Genomic DNA, 24,464 nt, shown 5'->3' with positions numbered 1-24,464 from the left:
CAATACAACCCAAACTAATGGCTTTCAATGCCCGTTTGTCTGATGTTATAGTCTCCCATGCTTGATGAAACAGAGAGAAGTAGTGCCCACGTGGAGGAAGGGGGGTTGTGCTTTGCAGCAGAGAAAATCTGGTCATTGGGTGGTCTGGACTCTTGATCGAACCATCAGAACTGGCGCTTGGACAGCTGCAGCAGCACAGGAGCCAGCAAACAGAGCTGTAAACAGGGGCGTTTCAGTGGGAGTTCTGTTGAAGGAGAAGGTTTTTGTATTTTGTGTATTGTATTTTGTAGTTTATATGTGTGGAGGCTGCTAGGGGCAGTGTGCTGGGAGAGGAGCTGAGCCCTGATTGGGGTGGGGGAGTGGGCTTCTCTGCTAGGGGTCCTATAAAGGTAGCCAGCCAGTCAGGCAGCGGCATAGACAGCTGCAGCAGCACAGGAGCCAGCAAACAGAGCTGTAAACAAGGGAGTTTCAGTGGGAGTTTGCGGGGGAGACTAAGGCCTTGTCTACACTACAAGACTATTTCGAATCAACTTAGTTCGAATTTGTGGATTCGACCTTATGAAGTCGAATTTGTGTATCCATACTAAATACACTAATTTGAATTTCTGAGTCCACATTCACGGGGCCAGCGTCGACTTTGGAAGCGGTGCACTGTGGGAAGCTATCCCACAGTTCCCGCAGTCCCCGCTGCCCATTGGAATGCTGGGTAGAGCTCGCAATGCCTGCTGGGGGAAAAATGTGTCGAGGGTGGTTTTGGGTAACTGTCATCATTCAACCGTCACTCACAAACGCCCTCCCTCCCTGAAAGCGCCGGCGGGAAATCTGTTCGCGCACTTTTCTGGTCAGTGACAGCGCGGACGCCACAGCACTGCGAGCATGGAGCCCACTGCGATCATCGCTGCACTTATGGCCGTTGTCAACTCCTCGCACCTTATCGTCCACCTCTGCAACAGTCAGCTGCTGAGAAATCGGGCGAGGAGGCTCCGGCAGCGCGGTGAGGAGAGTGGCGCAGACCTCTCAGAAAGCAGGGTACGCCGAGCAGTGGAGATCATGGTGGCAATGGGTCAAGTTCATGCTGTGGAACGGAGATTCTGGGCCCGGGAAACAAGCACGGACTGGTGGGACCGCATAGTGCTGCAGGTCTGGGATGACACAGAGTGGCTGCGAAACTTCAGGATGCGTAAGGGCACTTTCCTTGAACTGTGTTACTTGCTGTCCTCTGCCCTGAAGCGCCAGGACACCCGGATGCGAGCAGCCCTGAGTGTGCAGAAGCGAGTGGCCATAGCCCTCTGGAAACTTGCCACGCCAGACAGCTACCGGTCAGTAGCGAACCACTTTGGCGTGGGCAAATCTACCGTGGGGGTTGCTGTGATGTAAGTAGCCCACGCAATCGTTGAGCAACTGCTCTCAAAGGTGGTGACCCTGGGAAACGTCCAGGTTGTCATAGACGGCTTCGCCGCGATGGGATTCCCAAACTGCGGTGGGGCTATAGATGGGACTCACATCCCTATCCTGGCACCGGCCCACCAGGCCAGCGATTACATTAACCGAAAGGGCTACTTTTCCATGGTGCTGCAAGGACTGGTGGACCATAGGGGACGTTTTACCAACATCAACGTCGGGTGGGCGGGCAAGGTTCATGACGCGCGTGTGTTCAGGAGCTCTGGTCTCTTTAGACTCCTCCAGGCAGGTACTTTCTTCCCGGACCACAAAATAACGGTTGGGGATGTGCAGATGCCTACAGTGATCCTCGGGGACCCAGCCTACCCGCTAATGCCCTGGCTCATGAAGCCCTATACAGGCGCCCTGGACAGAGAGAAGGAACTCTTCAACTACCGGCTGAGCAAGTGCAGAATGGTGGTGGAGTGTGCTTTCGGACGTCTCAAGGGGAGATGGCGGAGCTTACTCACTCGCTCGGACATCAGCGAAAAGAATATCCCCGTAGTTATTGCTGCATGCTGTGTGCTGCACAATCTGTGTGAGAGCAAGGGCGAGGCCTTTTTGTCCGGATGGGAGGTTGAGGCAAATCGCCTGGCTGCAGTTTACGCTCAGCCAGACACCCGTGCCGAGAGAATATCCCAGCGGGAAGCGCTCTGTATCCGGGAGGCTTTGAAAGCAAGTTTCCTTGGAGAGCAGGGTAACCTATGACTCTCCACTTGCTTTCAAGAGAAACTGACCCTGGGCCTGTGTCAGTTTGTGTCGATTTGGATCTGCGGCTACATGCCGCGTTCTCCAAGTTTCCCCCACTTCCAAAGCACGTTTTTAAGCAAATTAATTGTTACACTCATTATTAATAAATCTTTCTTTTACTTTGCATTTCTGTTCTGGTGTTGAGACATGGACGCATACTGTGCTGGGCACGGTGTGCACTGACGTACAGACCGCTTCCTCCATAGAGGACTGACATCCTCCTGCTCCTACATAGGTCTCTGGGGTGGGGGACGGATGACAGTGGTTCTGCATGAAGGGGAGGGTTTGCAGGAAGGGGCGAGTGGTGCCTTCTTTGCATAGGGGTTTGGATGACGGCAGTGGGCTGCGGGTTTCTGCGTGGGAAGGGGTGATGGGTGTGGGAGAAGGGTGACTATCTGTCCGTGGATGAGGGCTCTTGTTGGGGCTCAGGGCAGCGGATAGGCTCGTGGATCCGTTGCAAGTGCATCGTAAGGGCAGCCTGCCTTCACAGTAATGGCGTGGCAGGCGCTAGGACCCTGGACAAGCATACACATTACGAAATGATCAGGGGCAGCATACACAACACAGAATGACCCTGGTGCCTACTGACTGCAGTGTGTGTGTGCCCCGCAGTTGATCCTTTCCCCAAGTCTGTACCCTGGTACTGTAGGCTATACCGTGCAAGTATGAAACCCCTGTCCACCCCATACACCGAAAAATCCTCTGACAGGAAAGACATGACGGAAACAGTGATTAACAGCAAACATCTTTTATTAATCTAATAAACAGTGGGGGGATGAACCTTGGATTTGGGACTGGCTGAGCCTATAAGGGAAGCACTTCTACAAATTTCTAACGTGAGAAGTGCGGGGTACACGGCCGCTCTGCTCTGGTTCAGTGACAGTTCTCACGGCCTCTACCACCCCTCCGTCTTGTACTTTTGGGTGAGGGGGGGCCAGGACTTCTTGGCTGGGGAGGGCGATTGCAGAGACACTGCAGGGGGGCCCTGTCCTCCAGCCTGCGGTCCTGCAGGACATCAACAAGGCGACGAAGCGTGTCCGTTTGTTCCTTCATGAGACCAAGCAGCGTTTGGGTGGTCTGCTGGTCTTCCTGCCGCCACCTATCCTCACGTTCCATGAGTGTGCGATGCTGCTCACATAGGGTCTCCCTCCAGTGTTTCTGCTCTGCAGCCTCTGCTCGGGAGCAGGCCATCAGTTCAGCGAACATGTCGTCCCTAGTCTTCTTCTTTCGCCGTCTAATCATTGCCAGTCTCTGCGAGGGGGATGCCGGGGCAGTCCGGGAAGGAGCCGAAGCTGTGTGATGGGGAAAGTTAGTGATTTCCTTGTACAGATACATTTTGGCGAACAGTGAACACCGTCTAGTCAATTTCTATGAAGAAGACCGTACCGGACAACAAGTGTCACGTGGTCTCCAGAGAAGCACAACATTTTGGCCTACGCTCTGATTGGCTGCGCCATTGCACAGGAGAGCGGAGAAGTCGGGAGAGATAGCAGAATCCCTCTAGCAGAGAGTCCTGGTAAGCCTTACAGTACATTATGCTTATCAGTTAACGGATAGCTGTGCCGTCGTGCTAAAGGCAATCTGGAAATCAGATACTATGACCCTTTTGCAGCCACTCCCGACACTGCAGGGGAAAGATCAATGTATGCTTTTCCTGTGTGGCCTACAGCACGTGGCTGCTAAGCGCGGGGCTTTGTTATGCAAAGTATAAGTAAACCATTAAGAACAGTAACTATTCGCTAATTGCCCTAATTAGATGCAGCACTTCAGTAACGAGATTACCCTGAGGCGTGTCTCTCGAGTGCAGAAAGAAAGGATGTTAAGGGAAGCACTTCACCGACCGGGACCCTACGCGGCCATGCTGGTAGAGGCGATGGTTCCCCTGTATCTGAGGATGTCGTGGCGTGGAAGAGTGAGCTTCACCGGAGGACCAAATAAGGCACCTCTTCCTCGAAACCTCCTGCGGAGGGTATTTGAGGAACTGTTTGAAGCATTTGTGGAATTGTCCATGGAGGACTATTGTTCCATCCCAATCTGTGTAGACCTACTGTTCGTTTAGTTTCCCTTTAAAAACTTTTAGATATAGTATTTATAGATAGAATTTATATTTTTGGTATACATGTTTTCGAGCAAATAAATATTTTCTTGTTTATACGACTTACCGCCTGATCCTTCCCCTGACTCTGAGTCCGGGTTCACGGCCGGTGAGGGTTGGTAGGGGATCTCTGTGAGGGTGAGGAACAGATCCTGGCTGTCAGGGAAAGCGGCATTGTGTTCGCTGTCGCCTGCGCCTTCCTCCACGGACCCTTCGTCGTCTTGCCCATCGGCGAACATCGAGTAGGAACTGTCCTGGCTCACTATGCCATCCACTGAGTCCACGGTCACTGGTGGGACAGTGGTGGCAGACCCACCGAGAATGGCATGCAGTGCCTCGTAGAAGCGGCATGTCTGGGGCTGTGCTCCGGAGCGTCCGTTTGCCGCTCTGACTTTTTGATAGCCTTGCCTCAGGTCCTTGACTTTCACGCGGCACTGCATCGCATCCCGGCTGTATCCTTTCTGTGTCATGGCTTGGGAGACCTTCTCGAAGGTCTTTGCATTACGCTTGTTGGAGCGCAGCTCCGACAGCACAGACTCCTCGCCCCACACAGCGATCAGATCCTGGACTTCCCGGTCTGTCCATGCTGGGGATCTCTTTCTATTCTTGCATTGGGCTGACTCCTCTGCTGGAGAGCTCTGCATCGTTGCAGGTGCCGCGGAGCTCGCCCCGATGTCAAAGCAAGAAATGAGATTCTAACTGTCCAGACAGGAAAAGGATTTCAAATTTTCCCGGGTCATTTCCTGTGTGGCTGCTCAGAACATCCAAGCTCGGACTGCTGTCCAGAGCGTCAACAGAGTGGTGCACTGTGGGATAGCTCCCGGAGCTACTAAGTTCGATTTGCATCCACACCTAGCCTAATTCGAGCTAGCAAGTGCGAATTTAGCGTTACTCCACCTGTCGGGGTGGAGTACCAAATTCGAACTAAGGAGCCCCCTAGTTCGAATTAAATGGCTTCCTGGTGTGGACGGTTGAGCGATTAGTTCGAATTAACGCTGCTAAATTCGATTTAAGATCCTAGTGTAGACCAGGCCTAAGAGACCTAGGCAGAGGAATAGACAGGCTAGTGAAGGGAGTGGGTGGTGTTCTGCCGGTGTTCTGGTGCCTGTTGGGGGTTTGTTTTGCTGTAGGTGGTGGTGGTTTGCTTTGGTTTGTGTTTCCTGGACTAGCAGGTGTTAGGTGGGAAGGCTATGTCCTATACAGAGGCAGCAGTGAAAGACACAATGAGGATGACTGGATGTGGAAGCTGCATCACGTACATGATCCTGGAGGGGGTACCTGAAAAGAGTTTCATCTGAGTGAAGTGCCGCCTGATAGAGCTCATGGAAGAAAAGATCCGAGGACTGGAGATGCAGGTGGAAACTCTGGTCGAGTTTAGAAGGGGGTTCGAGTGGATGATGGAGCAAAGACATGAGGAGGCTGAAGGGAAAAGCTCAGACTTGCAGATGGAAGCAGGACCAAAGAATTCTGAGGGGAGACTGCTGGGTGAGGAAAGTGGACGGTGGAAGCATGTGACTAAGAGAACCAGGCAGAGGAAAAGACGGACCAATGAAGGAGAAATAGAACTCAGGAACAGGTTTGCAGAGTTGGAAAATGAAGAAGGGGCACAGCAGGTGGTCGCTGAAGGTGAGAGGGCAAGGAAGAAGAGAAGAGCAGCTAGTCCTATAGGAAGAGACGAAGAGTCAATGGAGACAACACCAAATATGAGCCCCAGGAGGATACTGGATGGGTTGCGGAGCATTGCAAGGGACAATAGAAATCGGGAGGACTTGCAGCCAGAGGGAACAGGGCATAGACTGGAGAATCGCACTGTCACCAGGAAAAGGCAGGTCTACGTGATTGGGGACTCCTTACTGAGAAGAATAGACAGGCCTGTAACTAGAGCTGATCCAGAGAACAGAAGAGTGTGCTGTCTGCCGGGTGCTAAAATATGGGATGTGGACCTGAGGCTGAAAAGGATCCTAATGGGAGCGGGAAAGAATCCGCTGATTGTCCTTCATGTGGGAACAAATGATATGGCTAGATTCTCGCTGGAACATATCACGGGAGACTATGCCAGACTGGGGAAGATGCTTAAGGAAATCGAGGCTCAGGTAATCTTCAGTGGGATTCTGCCTGTTCCTAGAGAAGGGCAACAAAGGTGTGACAAGATTATGGCGATCAACAGATGACTCAGACAGTGGTGCTATAAGGAGGGCTTTGGGATGTATGGCCACTGGGAAGCATTCATGGACAGAGGACTGTTCTCTCGGGATGGACTTCACCTGAGTAAGGAGGAAATAGACTTCTAGGATGGAGGCTGGCACAACTGATTAAGAGAGCTTTAAACTAGAAATTTGGGGGAGATGGTTGGGAGATGTCCAGGTAATCTCCATGCTGGAATTTAACATTGAGAGGGAAGAAAACAAATTAAGAAAGGATACAGCCATCGGTAGGAGACTGGACATAAGGAGGAAGGGTAGTGTAGATACCAGTCTAATAGGTGATACTGGTGGTAGAATGTCTGTGCCTAATTGGGTAAAGAATGTCAGTGAAGCCAAACGGCAAAAATTAAGATGTTTGTACACGAATGCAAGGAGCCTAGGTAACAAAATGGAGGAACTAGAGCTACTGGTGCAGGAAGTGAAACCGGATATTATAGGGATAACAGAAACATGGTGGAATAGTAGTCATGACTGGAGTACAGGTATTGAAGGCTATGTGCTGTTTAGGAAAGACACAAATAAAGGCAAAGGTGGTGGAGTAGCATTGTATATCAATGATGAGGTAAACTGTAAAGAAATAAGAAGTGATGGAATGGATAAGAGAGAGTCTGTCTGGGCAAAAATCACATTGGGAAAGAAAGCTACTAGAGCCTCCTCTGAGATAGTTCTTGGGGTATTCACCCACGAAAGCTCATGCTGCAAAACGTGTGTTAGTCTATAAGATGCCACAGGATTCTTTGCTGCTTCTACAGAACCAGACTAACACGGCTACCCCTCTGATTCTTGGGGTGTGCTACAGACCGCCAGGATCTGATTTGGATACGGCTAGACACCTCTTTAATGTTTTTAATGAAGTAAACACTAATGGGAATTGTGTGATCATGGGAGACTTTAACTTCCCAGATATAGACAGGAGAACAAGTGCTAGTAATAATAATAGGGCTCAGATTTTTCTGGATGAAATAGCTGATGGATTCCTTCACCAAGTAGTTGAAGAACCAACAAGAGGGGATACCATTTTAGATTTGGTTTTGGTGAGTAGTGAGGACCTCATAGAAGAAATGGTTGTAGGGGACAACCTTGGTTCGAGTGATCATGAGCTAATTCAGTTCAAATTAGATGGAAGGATAAACAAAAATAGATCTGGGACTAGGGTTTTTTATTTCAAAAGAGCTAACTTTAAAGAATTAAGGAAATTAGTTAAGGAAGTGGATTGGACTGAAGAACTTGGGGATCTAAAGGCGGAGGAGGCCTGGCATTACTTCAAGTCAAAGTTGCAGAAACTATCAGAAGCCTGCATCCCAAAAAAGGGGAAAAAATTCATAAGCAGGAGTTGTAGACCAAGCTGGATGAGCACGCATCTCAGAGAGGTGATTAAGAAAAAGCAGAAAGCCTACAAGGATTGGAAGATGGGAGGGATTAGCAAGGAAAGCTACCTTATTGAGGTCAAAACATGTAGAGATAAAGTGAGAAAGGCCAAAAGCCATGTAGAGTTGGACCTTGCAAAGGGAATTAAAACCAATAGTAAAAGGTTCTATAGCCATATAAATAAGAAGAAAACAAAGAAAGAAGAAGTGGGACCGCTAAACACTGAGGATGGAGTGGAGGTTAAGGATAATCTAGGCATGGGCCAATATCTAAACAAATACTTTGCCTCAGTCTTTAATGAGGCTAATGAGGAGCTTAGGGATAATGGTAGGATGACAAATGGGAATGAGGATATGGAGTGTGGCAAAATACCTGCCCCTCTGTTAGTTAGCTCAGTCCTTCCCAGCCTCAGAGGCACAGGCTAGGGCACAAGGGAAAAAAAAAACCCTTCTCAATCTCACAAGGCCGGGCTGATTTCTTCTCAGCCAGCCCCCTAGCTCTAGTTTCTTCTCCCCCCCTGGGGAGAATGCCCTCCGTCCTGCAGTGAGTCTCAGAGTTCAGCTGTCCCTCCTTGCTGGCAGCTGCCCTGCTTCTCCCATCCTCCTTGTCAGGGAGGGTTTAAAAAGGTCTCTAGCAACTGGGGCCAGCTGAACCTGATTAGTTTCTTCCTAACCCCTGCCCCAGCTGAACCTTATTTTGCTGGCTAAGCCTTCCGGGCTAATTGTTACCCCTCTCCAGGTAGCTAATTGGCCTGAATTTGCCACATATCCCCCCCCCCCTGCTCAACACTACGGGGTTGGGCCACTTGGGTCGGAAAACAATGTACCCTTGACAGGCCATCCGCATTGCCATGTTGAGTCCCGGACCGGTGCCGAACCGTGAAGTGGAAGGGCTGAAGCGACAGGAACCATCTCGTCACTCGCGCGTTCTTGTCCTTGTTCTGGTGCATCCATTGCAACGGGGCATGGTCCGTGACTAGGGCAAATCTCCGTCCCAGTAAATAATAGCGGAGGCTTTCTACGGCCCACTTTACCGCCAGACATTCCTTCTCCACGATGGCGTACTTCCGTTCTCTAGGCAGGAGCTTTCTACTGAGGTAGAGGACGGGGTGTTCGTCATCTCTGACCATTTGGGAAAGCACCGCCCCCAGGCCTACTTCCGAGGCGTCCGTCTGTAGGACGAACTCCTGCCCCCAGTCTGGGGCTACTAGGACAGGGTCCGTGCAGAGGGCCGTTCGTAGATCCACAAAAGCGGCTTCGGCCGCAGCAGACCATTTCACTATGTCCGGGCCCCGAGCCCTGGTCAGGTCCGTTAAGGGGCATGCCCTGGTGGCAAAGTGGGGAATGAACCGCCTATAGTACCCCACGAGTCCCAGGAATGCTCGGACCTGCTTTTTCCGCAGTGGCCGGGGCCACTTCAGTATGGCGTCTAGCTTGTTGAGTTGGGGCCTCACCACGCCCCTCCCCACTACATACCCCAGGTATTTGGCTTCAGCTAACCCGATCGAACACTTGGAGGGATTCGCGGTCAGTCCGGCCTTTCTCAGGGTATCTAGGACTGCCTCTACCTTTCCGAGATGCGTCTCCCAGTCGGGGCTATATATGATGACATCATCAAGATAGGCAGCAGCGTACTCCCTATGGGTCCGTAACAGCTTATCCATTAGCCGCTGGAAGGTAGCGGGGGCCCCATGTAATCCAAAGGGAAGAACGGTGTATTGATATAGTCCTTCCGGGGTTGCAAAGGCCGTCTTCTCCTTGTCGGTCTTCGCCAGGGGGATCTGCCAATAGCCCTTGGTAAGGTCCAGGGTAGACATGAACCGGGCCTTTCCCAATCTGTCGATCAGTTCGTCGATCCTGGGTAAGGGGTAGGCGTCAAATCGGGATACCTCGTTCAGCTTGCGGAAGTCGTTGCAGAACCTCATACTGCCGTCTGGCTTCGGCACCAGAACCACGGGACTGGACCACTGGCTATGAGACTCTTCAATAACCCCTAGGGCCAGCATCTTCCTGACCTCTTTCCGAATTTCCTCTCTTTTGGCCTCCGGGATCCGGTATGGCTTGACGTGCACCTTCACCCCGGGCTCTGTGAAGATGTGATGGTGAACTTCCGTAGTTCTACCGGGCTTCTCCGAGAACACGTCTTGGTTGCGTTTGACCAGGCTGACCGCCTCGGATCGTTGTTCCGGGGTCAGCTCCAGGGATATTCCCACCTGGTTGGGCTGATCGTCTTTAGGGGTGGCGCCCCCAACACCGTTACCAGGGTTTCTCTATCCTGCCAGGGTTTCAGCAGATTTATGTGATAGATCTGCTCCAGCTTCCGGCGACCTGGCTGCCGGACCTTGTAGTTAACTTCCCCTACTGCCTCAATTACCTCATAGGGTCCCTGCCATCTGGCCAGGAGCTTGCTCTCTGCTGTGGGTATGAGCACCATCACCCGGTCCCCCACCTGGAACTTCCGGGCCTTTGCTTGACGGTTGTAGTAGGTCCGTTGTGCCCCTTGGGCCTTCTCCATGTGTTCGCGTACTAGGGGGGTGACCCTGGCGATTCGGTCTCTCATTTGTAGCACATGTTCCACAATGTTTCTCCCCGGGTTTGGCTGCTCTTCCCAGTCTTCTTTAGCCAGGTCCAGTATGCCCCTGGGGTGCCGGCCATATAACAGCTCGAAGGGGGAGAATCCCGTGGAGGCCTGAGGAACTTCCCGGACGGCAAACAGCACGTATGGTAGCAGGGTGTCCCAGTCTTTTCCATCGCAGCTGATCACCTTCCGCAACATGTTTTTCAACGTCTTGTTAAAGCGTTCAACGAGGCCATCGGTCTGGGGGTGGTAGACCGACGTTCGGAGGGTCCGTATGTGGAGCAGGTCACACAAGTCCTTCATCAGCTTGGAAACAAAGGGGGTCCCTTGGTCTGTCAGGATCTCCCTAGGTATCCCTACTCTGGAGAATATCTGGACTAATTCTTTGGCTATGGACTTGGACATGGTATTCCGCAGGGGGATGGCCTCGGGGTATCGGGTGGCATAATCCAATACTACTAGGATGTACCGATGGCCCCGGGCTGACTTTTCTAATGGCCCCACTATGTCCATAGCTATACGCTCGAACGGGATCTCAATAATCGGTAGAGGGACCAGAGGGGCCCGTAAGTATGGTCGGGGCCCATGTAGTTGGCACTCCGGACAGGAGGAACAATACTGCCGGACAGCTGCATAAATGCCAGGCCAAAAAAATCTCTGTAGAACCCGGTCGAGGGTCTTATCCATCCCTAGATGGGCCCCGAACAGATGACTGTGGGCCAGGTCCATTACCGCCCTTTGATGCTTCCGGGGGACCAAGAGTTGTTCGATGACTCGCTCTTGGACCCGGACTACTCTATACAGCAAATCCTTTTTAATCATGTAATACGGTCCTGGTCCCTTAGCTCTTCCCTCCACCGGGACCCCATTCACCTCGACTACTTCTTTAAAAATGTTGTGGTATAGGGGATCATTGGCCTGATCCTGACCAAAAGTCCCACGTGCGGCCCCTATGGGCCCCATTTCGGGGGGGGGGGGGTCCTCCTCCCCCTCCCCCTCAGAGATAGCCTTCGGGGAACCCGGCCCAACAAATGGGCTGGAGTCGGCTGGCCTGGCCCCGCTACCAGCTACGCCCCTTCTTTCCCCCGCCAATGTAGGCGTCAGGTACCGGGTCAGGATCCTCGTCCCCCTCCTTTTGTCGGCCCTCCGTTCCCTCCGAGGTTTCCTGGGCTTCCCCGGTGGGGAGAACACATCCTGGCCAAACTCGTGGAAAGCGGGGAGAGGGTCCCCTATCTGGGCCACCCCTGGGGCTCCAGGGTTCTCCCACCCTTCCTCCTCTTTCCCGGGGAGTAGGCCATCAAATCCCGGGAAGTCTCGTCCGATAAGGACAGGGTAAGGGAGTTTCGGAACGACTCCTACCGTCACCTCGGTGGGGTTTCCGAGCACCTCAATGCGTACAGGGACGGTCGGGTAGTAGCCGACATCCCCATGTACACAGGATATTCCCGAGCGCTTGGCCTGGGATAGTTGGCCCGGCCTGACCAGCTTCCCAGAGACCAGCGTAATCGCACTGCCTGAGTCTATTAATGCTGTGGTCCCTATCCCGTTCAGCTTAACGGGCCGAGTGTATCTATGAGGGACCATCGTGTCCCCGACCAGACTGATTAGCCCGCACGGTCCCCCTATTTCCCCTAGTTCGCACTGCATAGGCTCCCCAAGGTTAGGGCATTGGGCAGCAATGTGCCCTAGTTCACCACAGGCATAACATCGGTACCCCCCCTTGGGCAGCCCCCTATTTTTCGGGCTGCTGGGACGCATTCCCGGAGCCCTTCTTCCCCAGTCCTCCAGTCTTTCCGGGACTGCCGGTGGTTCCTTCACCTCCTGCCTCCCCTCCATTTTCCGGCCCGGGGCTAGGGCGAACGGGGGCCTCGGTGTAGAGGCTGGCCTCCGATATTGGCGCCTCCCTCCCCCGGGGGTCTGAGATAGTTCTTGGGCTGCCAAGTGTCTCTCCACGAGAGCAACCAGATCATCATAAGAGGAGGGGTCGTTTTGGCAGACCCACCCCCGTATGTCCGGCGGCAACCGTCTCATGTATCTGTCCAATACCAGGAGTTCTAATACCTTCTCCGGCCCATGGGCTTCGGGGCGGAGCCACTTCCGAGCAAGGAGTATCAGATCGAATAGCTGGGACCTCGGGGGTTTGTCCTCCCGGTACTTCCACTCGTGGAAGCACTGGGCCCTTATGGCAGGCGTCAGGCCTGCCCTCGCCAGGATCTCCGCCTTCAGCCGAGAGTAATCCATGGCTGCTTCCGCGGGCATGTCAAAGTAGGCTTTCTGGGCCTCCCCGCATAGAAATGGAGCCAGCAGACCGGCCCACTGGTCCTGTGGCCAGGCCTCCCGCCGGGCCGTCCTCTCGAACGCAAGGAGATATGCCTCTACATCGTCCTCTGGTATCATCTTCTGCAAGAAGTTGCTTGCCCGTAGCGGTCGGGTCCCCTGGGCCCCCTGCGTCATTGTGGTCAGGGCCTTCAACTGGTTCACTACCTCGGTCAGGTTTGCCCGATCTTGGGCTGCCTGGCTCATCAACAGCTGGTTGGTCTCCTGTTGCACCCGTACGGACTCCCGCTGGGCAGCCACCTGCACTCTGGTAGCCTCTTGTTGGGCCGCAGTGGCCTGTATCAGTGCCTTCAGCACATCCTCCATTTTAGAGAAAAAAAAAATTTTTTTTTTTTTTTTTGGTGGTCTTCACCCTGCCTAGTTACGGCTTGCCATGGAGCCTCACCCACTAGGCGATCCCACTCCTGACACCACGTGTGGCAAAATACCTGCCCCTCTGTTAGTTAGCTCAGTCCTTCCCAGCCTCAGAGGCACAGGCTAGGGCACAAGGGAAAAAAAAAACCCTTCTCAATCTCACAAGGCCGGGCTGATTTCTTCTCAGCCAGCCCCCTAGCTCTAGTTTCTTCTCCCCCCCTGGGGAGAATGCCCTCCGTCCTGCAGTGAGTCTCAGAGTTCAGCTGTCCCTCCTTGCTGGCAGCTGCCCTACTTCTCCCATCCTCCTTGTCAGGGAGGGTTTAAAAAGGTCTCTAGCAACTGGGGCCAGCTGGACCTGATTAGTTTCTTCCTAACCCCTGCCCCAGCTGAACCTTATTTTGCTGGCTAAGCCTTCCGGGCTAATTGTTACCCCTCTCCAGGTAGCTAATTGGCCTGAATTTGCCACAGGAGGTAGATATTACCACATCGGAGGTAGAAGCCAAACTCAAACAGCTTAATGGGACGAAATCGGAGGGCCCAGATAATCTTCATCCAAGAATATTAAAGGAACTGGCTCAAGAAATTGCAAGCCCATTAGCAAGAATTTTTAATGAATCAGTAAACTCAGGGGTTGTACCGTACGACTGGAGAATTGCTAACATAGTTACTATTTTTAAGAAAGGGAAAAAAAGTGATCCAAGTAACTATAGGCCTGTTAGTTTGACATCTGTAGTATGCAGGAAAAAATTTTGAAGGAGGAAGTAGTTAAGGACATTGAGCTCAATGGTAATTGGGACAAAATACAACATGGTTTTACAAAAGGTACATCATGCCAAACCAACCTGATCTCCTTCTTTGAGAAGGTAACAGATTTTTTGGACAAAGGAAACGGAGGGAATCTAATTTACCTCGATTTCAGTAAGGCATTTGATACGGTTCCACATGGGGAATTATTAGCTAAATTGGAAAAGATGGGGATCAATATGAAAATTGAAAGGTGGATAAGGAACTGGTTAAAGGGGAGACTACAATGGGTCATACTGAAAGGTGAACTGTCAGGTTGGAAGGAGGTTACTAGTGGAGTTCCTCAGGGATTGGTTTTGGGACCAATCTTATTTAATCTTTTTATTACTGACCTTGGCACAAAAAGTCGGAATGTGCTAATAAAGTTTGCAGATGACACAAAGCTGGGAGGTATTGCTAACATAGAGAAGGACTGGGATATCATACAGGAAGAACTGGATGACCTTGTAAACTGGAGTAATGGTAATAGGATGAAATTTAATAGTGAAAAGTGCAAGGTCATGCATTTAGGGATTAATAACAAGAATTTTGGTTATAAATTGGGGACACATCAGTTGGAAGTAACAGAGGAGGAGAAGGACCCTGGAGTATTGGTTGATCACAGGATGACTAAGAGCCACCAATGTGATATGGCCATGAAAAAAGCTAATGCGGTTTTAGGATGCATCAGGTGAGGTATTTCCAGTTAGTACCGTTATACAAGTCACTGAGGAGACCTCATCTGGAATACTGTGTGCAGTTCTGGTCTCCCATGTTTAAGAAGGATGAATTCAAACTGGAACAGCAGAGAGAAGGGCTACTAGGATGATCCAAGGAATGGAAAACCTGTCTTATGAAAGGAGACTGAAAGAGCTTGGCTTGTTTAGCCTAACCAAAAGAAGGCTGAGGGGAGATATGATTGCTCTTTATAAATATATCAGAGGGATAAATATCAGGGAGGGAGAAGAATTATTTAATCTTAGTACCAATGTGGACACAAGAACAAATGGATATAAACTGGACACTAGGAAGTTTAGACTTGAAATTAGATGAAGGTTTCTAATCATAAGAGGAGTGAAGTTCTGGAACAGCCTTCCAAGGGGAGTAGTGGGGGTAAAAGACATATCTGGCTTCAAGACTAAGCTTGATAAGTTTATGGAGGGGATGGTATGATGGGATAGCCTAATTTTGGCAATTAATTGATCTTTGATTATTAGCAGGTAAATATGCCCAATGGTCTGTGATGGGATGTTAGATGGGGTGGGATCTGAGTTACTACAGAGAATTCTTTCCTGGGTGCTGGCTGGTGAGTCTTGCCCACATGCTCAGGGTTTAACCGGTCGCCATATTTGGGGTCAGGAAGGAATTTTCCTCCAGGGAAGATTTGCAGAGGCCCTGGAGGTTTTTCGCCTTCCTCTGCAGCATGGAGCATGGGTCACTTGCTGGAGGATTCTCTGCACCTTGAGGTCTTTAAACCACGATTTGAGGACTTCAATAACTCAGACATAGGTTAGGGGTTTGTTACAGGAGTGGGTGGGTGAGATTCTGTGGCCTGCATTGTGCAGGAGGTCAGACTAGATGACCATAATGGTCCCTTCTGACCTTAAGTCTATGAATGGAAGAGTGAGCAGGGCAGGATCTTTGTGTCAAAAGAGACCTGTTAAACTTCCTCTTATTTGCAGGGGTGTATATCCATAAAGATTTAAGTGTTGCCATAGAGTCCTTTAGGGTATGAAGTGAGTTGTTTGTGGAATCTGTGAAAAGCTTCTGGCCATCGAAAAGTAAATTTTACATGGAAACCAGAAAACGGAAAGAAGGAAGCTCACCTCATCACTACTGTGCTGTAAATAGACCTGGCTGCAGTATCTGCAGCATCATGTGAAACCTGCAGTGAAGTTTTTGCCAAGAGCTGACCCTCCTTTATTATGACACTGAACTGTTCTGGATGTTCCTGTAGCAAATGGTCAATAAATGCATTAAATGTCTCATAGTTCAGTTAGTTATATTTTGACATCAGCACCTCGTGATTATTTTTCCTGAACTGTAATGTTGCTAACAAGTAGTTCTTACAACCAAAAAGGTCTGGAGGTTTCTGGTCCTTATAAGGGATGGCTTTTTGGGTATGTTGCCTGCCCCTTTCATTGACTGGGGCAACAACAAAAGAATTTGGTGCTGGGTGAGAGAATCAAGGCCAGGATTTTTTATCAGCTTGCTTGCATGTATGTGGGGGACATTGCTGGAGTTTACTAGATGGACTAAGCTAGCTCAAGGAGGGATTCAGTAATTTGCAGTGTAACCAGTGCTGAGGAAGAGCTGTGCACTATATTCAGGAGCTTGTGATGGGAAACCCAGAATTCTTCCAGGGGAATGTGCAGGGTGTCAGCAACTCACTCATCAGGTCTTGGAAATGTTTAAAGCCATCAGCTAACAATGGCAGAGGTGGCTTTACTGCCTCATCAGGTGATGACAAAGAGATGTTTGTAAGGGGTGTGACCTCCTTGTCCACCCTTGCCTCTTTCTCCTCAAAGGTCTTCTCAGACTCTTAAAGTGGAGAGAAGGGATAGATAGTACTGAGGAATGAGGTCTTCTGTGTTCCCTATGGGACTGAGTTGAGGTCTCTCATAATTACTGGCAGTACATTGCCCATGAATCCCAGTAAGACCAATGAGAGAGACCATAAGGCACGTGGGGAGATATCCAATGTTGGTCATACCAAGTCATACCATAGCAGACAGGGGTCTGGTGTCCTGTCTTTGTTGCAGCTACATTAGGGAATAACACCTCCTGGAATAAATTGGAGAGCCTTGAACAGAAAGTTCAGACACTGAGCCAGAATGCTCCTCCACGTATTGAATCAGAGGTAATACCTCTTCTCCATCTTCTACTATCCATGAGAAGGGGTTAAGTCTCACAAAAACATGAGCAGTCAGCGACCCTCTTAACCTCAATACCTAAAGGTGTCCTGAGGTTACAAGGAGTGGAGATTCAAGCTTATTTGGTATCATCAGGACTTTCAGGTACTGGAATTCCTGCAGTACCTGGGAGCACAAAATAACTTACTAAAAGCATTGATGATGTTACAGAAGCCATTGTGTGAGGTGCTGACGTTGGTACCAATGGGGTAAAGGATTCCACTGAATCCGTTCTCTTGGTCATAGCAGTCTTTTGTACTAAGCCCTTTAGTACTGAGGTATGGGATTTAGTTGAACTCTTAACGTGTTTCACAGTACCCAAAGTGCTCAGAGTCTCACTAGCAATCCTCTCAGGGCCTGAGGTCTCTGGTGACCAGATCTTATTTGAGGAAGAGAAGGTTACTCACCATGTACAGTAACAGGTTCTTTGAGATGAGTGTCCCTGTGAGTGCTCCACTTCAGGTGAATGTGCATCCCTGTATCTTTGACTGAAGAATTTCATCAGCAGTGCATGTTTGGGTCACGCATGCGTTGTCCCTGTCTTGTGCTGCTGTTGTCAACTACCTTGCGTATGTGACCAGACCCCCCACAGTTCCTTCTCTACCATAGAGTCCAGAAATTGAACTCCAAAGTGGAGGGGAGATGGGTGGGTAGTGGAGCATCTACAGGGACATTCATCTCGAAAAACCTCAGTTACTGCCCAGGGTGAGTAACCTTCTCTTCTATGAAGAGTGTCCCTGTGGGTTCTCCACTTCAGATGACTGTTGAGCAGTGTCTCTCATTGGACAGAAGAGGCTTCAGCATTGCATGTGTAAGTGATGATACTGTAAGACCTAGCAATGTGACCAATCTTAAACCCTCGTTGATTGTGGAATGTTTTGTGCACATGTGTATGGACATCCAAATGGCTGCTCTACACATGTCTGTGATCAGTATGTTGTTTAGGAAGGCTGCTGAAGTTGATCGGGATCTGGGAAAGTGAGTTTGGATCCCCAGTAGGGGTTGCAGGTCCTTCTGTTGGTAGCAGAGATGGATGCACAGATTAGTGGGTACTGATTTCAACTGCAATGACAGAGTCAGTAATGGAGTTGACATCACTGGTGGATCAAGCCTCTCTTGGGAGGTAACAGGGAGCATCAAGCCAAGGCTCATACACTCACCTTGGTACAGTTAATGTCTGAGATGACTTATTTGAGGCACAATAGTCCCCAGGGTCCTTTGTGTAGCTCAAGAAGCCCTTCCTGGGATTGAAGCTAGAGACTGATCTGAAGTAGTTACAGTTTCGGGAATCTTATGAGAAGGTCCTGGTGAAGGGGAGTGCCTCCTCTTCTCCCACTGGGAAACAGTCTTTTCAGCTTTGTGAAGGGAGTCAGACAAAGCTGTGGGAGCACTCCTTGCTGGTATAAAGTCAAATCTCAGAACTTGTGAGGGGCCAGCATTAGAAGATGCGTGAGGGGGACTGCATGAATAGATATGCTGCCCGGGATGGTTGTGTTCTTTTAAGAAAAGAACAACTAATGCTGCATTTTTCTCTGACATGTCCCTCATCCTGGCATAACAGTCAGCGAGTATGTGGGCTGTTTGTTGGCACTGGCACCCAATTGGAGGGGCAATGTTTAAAGCATGAGGACTTTTGTCTTTTAAAGTGAGTACCAAGCATCTCAGGCCTTGAAAAACAAAGATAGGGACAAAAAATGCAAAATAACACAAAACTACTTACTAACTATCCTAATCTAACTATTTACATTAGTGAACTGCCATTTGCCAAATAAAAGATGTGAAAAAGCTCACGAGAAAAACCATAAGCAAAGTGCATGGGGACCTCCAGCTCTTAGCCATGGAAGATGAGAAGGAACTGAAGGAAGGTCAGGGCAGCTCCAGCCTTTGAACTCATAGCTGAAGGCACTGGTAAGCACAGGGTACTACTAGTGAAAGCTCTCCAACTCAAGTGCACTGGATGTGCACACACCTAAGTAGAACAGACGTGTAATCACTTGAAGAAGAACCTATCTTTTCTGGCAAGAGATCAACCCGGAAACGGATCCAACTCTTGCCCATCAGTGGGTGTCAATAATAAGGAATGTTTACAACACCCACATATTTATCTTTATCACAATGTTTGAAATATTTACCTATATTTAGAATTCTTCCTCAGATACCTTGGTAAATTTAACTACCATGGGGGGTAAATGTGCAGTTTTCAATGGTGTTCACTGTAAACAGTATATAGCAAAACTTACATTTGTGAAACATGTTCCCAAAGTTAGAACAGAACTCCTATAATATTAATAGGAGCTATGAGTACACAAGAACTGGAAAACAGACACCTATATCATTGACAAAACTGTAGGCAAGTATATTCCTGCAGTTAATAATCTGTAAATAACCATAAGAAAGGCAAGAAATTTAAGGATCAGGTCAATATAATGGCCTTTGCACAAGTTGTGAAATTTGTTATTATTTTCCTAACAAACTCTACCATTTACCAAATAAAGCCAAATCATACAGTTCTTTTTCAGTCAAAACTCCCACTGAAGTCCAAGAGGTTCTGAATACATAAAAATGATGAGATCTGGCCCTGAATAAATTACAGATAACAATGTTACTTACCTCTAAACCTTCAATTTTTGTCATGAAGTCTACAAAATCTACATCAAATTCGGTTTTTCGTGGGTCGAGAATATCATATTGTTTCTTTTGAACACTCTGGTAGATATTTTTGAACTTTATTGCCAAAATATCTATCCCTTCAATTGTAGACATACTAAGTGCAGAAAATGTTTGTACTATAGTAATCATCTCTGTAATCTGAAATAAAGAAATATTTTTTCACACTCAAATCAAATTATGAATTTATTTCAATTCATTTAGTTCACTTGTGGTGCTTCTTGTTGACAAAGGAATAATTACATCCTGGGCTAAACAGACTAGACTGAGACCAATGGCCAGTCTGCTCTGATTGGTTATTTCACTCAGAATTCCTCATCAAAATACTCACAACAAAACATTGCTCCCTCAACTTCTTCCCCAATCCTCACCATCACTCAACCTAATCTAAATTGTTTCAATATTTTTGCTCTGTTTTTCTTGGTATTTTGAGGAAGTTTTATCCATAGTTAAGTTTTACATTAAATTACATTTAATATCTGAGTGATAGGGTGGGGAATAGCTCAAAAGTTGAAGTACCAATGTTTAAGATATATAAATGGGAATTTCCAAGCACAACAGATAGATCACAAGAACTAGTATGTGCACTGTATGATTCCCAAGGAAAAACACATCAGTGAATCTGAAAACCCCTGAACACTGTTAGTTATATAATGGTATTGTCCAAAGGCACCAATCTGGATTAAGAGTCTTTTGTGCTAGTAGTCAGACAAATACATGGGTAGATATAGTCCCAGGCCCAAAGAGTTAAAATCAAATTAAAGACAAGATACCACAAATGAACAAAAAACAAACATGAAGGAAAGGGAGGAAGAGAATAACATCATACTCTAATATAAGCTTGCTAACAAATGGGCCAATTTGATGGTTCTGAATCACTTACTTTTTTTTTTTAATCTTGCTATAGACTATTCTCAATCTCCCTTCTACTTGGCATTCTTTGTTGTTGTTTTTTAATGTAAACTATTCCTGCAATTGATTCAGATTAGTAAATTTTGTGCTGTAAATTACAGTGGCTAAAAGGAAAAAAGGTGTATTTTTTTCATTATGGGATGAATCAAAGGAAGTCTTTTGACAAAGCAAGAGGAATTATTTCTTTAGCGGGAATGAAGTTTCTATTAAAAGAACAGCAATTACAGGTGTGATGGGTTGGATCACAGAACCCCTCCTGGAAGCTGCCAACTGATGTGCCAAGACTACTTCTACCCTTGCTTTCCCTGCCAGCTCAGGACTCCAGCACCCTGTCTTGCTGAGCCAGACACTCCCATCTGCTCCAACACAGACCCAAGGCCTGAATTACTTGCCCCAAAGCTGCAGGTTTACCTGAAAGCAGCTAACAGAAGTGTTCCTGCCTTTAACACTCAGATGCCCAACTCTCAAAAGTGTCTAAACCCAAATAAATCCATTTTACTCTGTATAAAGTGTATGCAGGGTAAACTCATAAATTGTTCGCCCTCTATAACACTGATAGAAAGATATGCACAGTTGTTTGCTCCCCCAGGTATTAATACATACTCTGAGTTAATAAGTAAAAAGTGATTTTATTAAATACAGAAAGTAGGATTTAAGTGGTTCCAAGTAGTAACAGACAGAACAAAGGAAGTCACCAAGCAAAATAAAATAAAATGCGCAAATCTATGTCTAATCAAACTGAATACAGATAATCTCACCCTCAGAGATGCTTCTGTAAGTTTTTTCCTCAGACTGGACACCTTCCAGGCCTGGGCACAATTCTTTCCCCTGGTACAGTTCTTGTTCCAGCTCAGGTGGTAGCTAGGGGATTCTTCATGATGGCTCTCCCCCTTTGTTCTGTTCCACCCCTTTATATATCTTTTGCATAAGGCGGGAATCCTTTGTCTCTCTCTGGGTTTCCACCCCACCCCCACTGGAAAAGCACGAGGTTAAAGATGGATTCCAGTTCATGTGACATGATCACATGTCACTGTAAGACTCCAAGCCTTCATTCCTCCCAGCCTGACTAACAGGAAGGCTTGCTTGCAAACAGAGCCCCAGTCAATTGTTCTGGTTGATGGGAGCCATTAAGATTCTAAACCATCATTAATCACCCACACTTTGCATAATTACAATAGGCCGTCAGAGTTATATTTCATATTTCTAGTCCCAGATACAAGAGTGGTACATTTATACAAATAGGATGATCACACTCAGTAGATTATAAGCTTTGTAATGATACCTTACAAGAGACCTTTTGCATGAAGCATATTCCAGTTACATTATATTCACTCATGACCATATTTTTATAAAACCATATAGACTGCACAACATCACAACAGGTATTAAAAAGCAGTCCACATACGAAGACATCGGTAAAATTATGCTGTTATTTTCAGTTCAGATTGTTTCCAAATAGTCAGGCATGACATCTTAGACACTGTCTTTGGCAGAAGAGTTTTATAAGCTGTGGTTGCTCCTCTTAGTAGCTTTACCAAGGGAACCAAATACTCTATCCTATTTAGGTTTTGTTTGGTTGATTGGTTTTTTACCTTACCCATCTTTGTGGTTCCTGAGAGTCATCCAGTGGTGCTGTAAACAATGTGACAAGCATCTATCACATATGTTTTTCCCCCTCCATTCCTTTCACCAGGGGACAATTATCTATGATTTTCTCTTACTATAATTTTATTCTTTTTATTTATTTACAATTTGCAGTGAGCTTTTATTTGGAAACACAAAGCTGAAGAAGTATGCATAAGTTCTTTAACATCCTCTTGATGAAATGTATTTTCAAGCCCTTCCCCCACGTTTAATACATGGTAGTCATTGTATTCGAAGTGCTTCCTGATAATCAAAAAGACAATAGGATTCAGGCCCATCTACCTTTGTTCAGTATCTCTTTCTCTGTCTTGGATTCTATACTGTGCTCATTATTGTGATATCTGAGCATCTCCTCTGTATCTGATACCTCAGATTTTATCTGGTCAAGGAAAAGTTATAAAACAGTGTCTCAAGGAAGCATTCAGAAGGTGGCTGGCTATGTGCTCTGAATAGTCACTGCAAGAGTACATGTACATCAGGATGAATCTCAAACAGAGAATTTAGCTCAGATTTCAAATGGTGAAATGAAACTACCAATTCTGTGTTCAATACCACCAACTGCATGCACACAATCCTGTGAGATTCTGGCATTGACACCTGTGATGAAGTGTACATAACCAGTACTAATGTAGGCGGTTCAGCTCTTGATGGCTTACAAAAGGAACTAGGCAAAGGCTTGCTCTGCTTTGGAGAAGATTTTCAACCCTTTTACTAGAAATGGGGTGTCTCCACGTGGTCTCTTTAGGAGAAGGATATAAAGAAGTAGCAGGGGGATTAAGGGAAGGGTCAAGAACAGAAGCGGAAGCTCCTTCTCTCACTCTCCTCATTTTCCCAGGCCATAGAAGCAATATTTGAGAGGCTCCTAGATCAAACCCAAACAAAGACATAAAAAAGAACCAGAAAACTGACCATCTGGCTATGAAGGGGTGTACAGCCTGGCGCTCACCAACAGAACAGTCTGGGCTCAATTACCCTCTGCTCTGCCCTAGTGACCTATTTAAAAAGGAAGAGAAAGCAAGCTGAGTACAGGGGAGCAGACAGGAAGTTGAACACCCTGCAGGAGGTGGAAATCTCCCCTCAACTCTGGAAGGTTAGCCTGACCAGACATAGAGACTGTGTTTTGGACTTTTAGTTTGGGAGATCTGAACCTGAGTCCTGAGGTAAGGGACGTTCATTTGTTATCACATGTAATCCTTCCCTGCGGCTTCATTAAAGGAGTTAATGATGAGTTTGGTCTGTTTTCTCATTGTCCTGATTGGTGCATGTAGATTGGTTGACATCCAGTTGGTAAAAGGTAAGGTGAGGCTAACCTACAGTGCCACTTCTGGCTAAAAAGGCAGAATTTAGGGTAGCTCATGTTGGAAACCATGATGGGGATAGTTAGGCCTAGTGGTCAGAACCATGGCAGTTATGTCTAGCGGTTGGAGCCAGGGGTCAGCATTGGAATCAGGAGTCCAGAGCGGAGTTGTAACAAGACCAGAGCAAGAGCAAGAGCATGGCTGGAGCAGGCTAAGGCTTGGGGACTCTATTGGCCCTAGCAGACAGAAGAGTTCCAAGTCCTGAAGTGATAATGAGCAGACTGAGCTGCTGTTCCATCTGTGAAGCTTATATACCTTCCCTGAGTCACCAGATCAGTTCTTGGCTTGTGGATTGGCTGGAGCCTAACACGGGAGTAACTCATCTTGTTACAGCTCAGCCCCTTTATACTTGCTTATGAATAACTCTACTGCTTATAAAAGATTCTGTAATGTAAAGACACTTTCTCTCCCCACTGAAGAACGTTAGTCTTTGGCCTTGTCTACGCAGCTTTTGCCAACAAAACAAGAGAGGTGTACACACTAGAAACTACTTTTGGTGACAAAACTTTGCTGTTTTGCCTACAAAATAAAACCAAACTCAATGAAAAGCACAAAGCTTTTTGCTGCAAAATTAAAGTAACAAAGCATCAGTGTAGATGCTGCTGTTTGTTTTGTCAACATAACTGGCTTCCACCAGTATCCCACAATGCCTGCCCTGAGGGCTCTGCTCACTGTTTTGATCTCTGCTGCCCTGCAGGCATGCACCCCTCCCCTTTCAAAGCTCCGGGAAGTATCTGACAGCTGAGCTTGCAAATCATTAATGTGGAATGTTCCTGTTCTGCCCTGCATTAGGGCAGAAGGGGAAGGCAGACTGCTGCTGCAGGGAGTGAGGGGCAGGGAGGGGACAGAGTGCTGTGCTGCTTTTACATTCCTCAGCATGGAGATTTCATAGATCTGTGCAGGATGCCGCTCCTAGCAGCTGAGGAGGCTGTGGGAGAACCCTTTTACTAGAGTACCCTTTTACTCTTAGGGAATCACAAAACCAGAGGCAGTCAGAGCAGGCTGCTTCGGGAGAAACTGCTGTGCTGAGCAGAGCTGGGGGCTGATGTGGGGAGGGGTTCCC

General features: G+C 48.0%; 1 protein-coding gene across 1 annotated transcript in view; it reads right to left on the bottom strand.

Annotated features, from left to right (window-relative positions):
* DNAH8 (dynein axonemal heavy chain 8) overlaps positions 1-24,464 on the bottom strand; it is a 594,173-nt gene that overhangs the window by 442,076 nt on the left and 127,633 nt on the right. The window contains exon 14 of the mRNA XM_045010583.1: positions 19,431-19,628. Coding sequence (XP_044866518.1) covers positions 19,431-19,628 — 198 coding nt within the window. The remainder of the gene's footprint in view (positions 1-19,430; positions 19,629-24,464) is intronic.

This window comes from Mauremys mutica, chromosome 3 (genome assembly GCF_020497125.1).
Source record: "Mauremys mutica isolate MM-2020 ecotype Southern chromosome 3, ASM2049712v1, whole genome shotgun sequence".
NCBI classification, from domain to species: domain Eukaryota; kingdom Metazoa; phylum Chordata; order Testudines; family Geoemydidae; genus Mauremys; species Mauremys mutica.
This window is presented reverse-complemented; position numbering and strand designations above follow the sequence as displayed.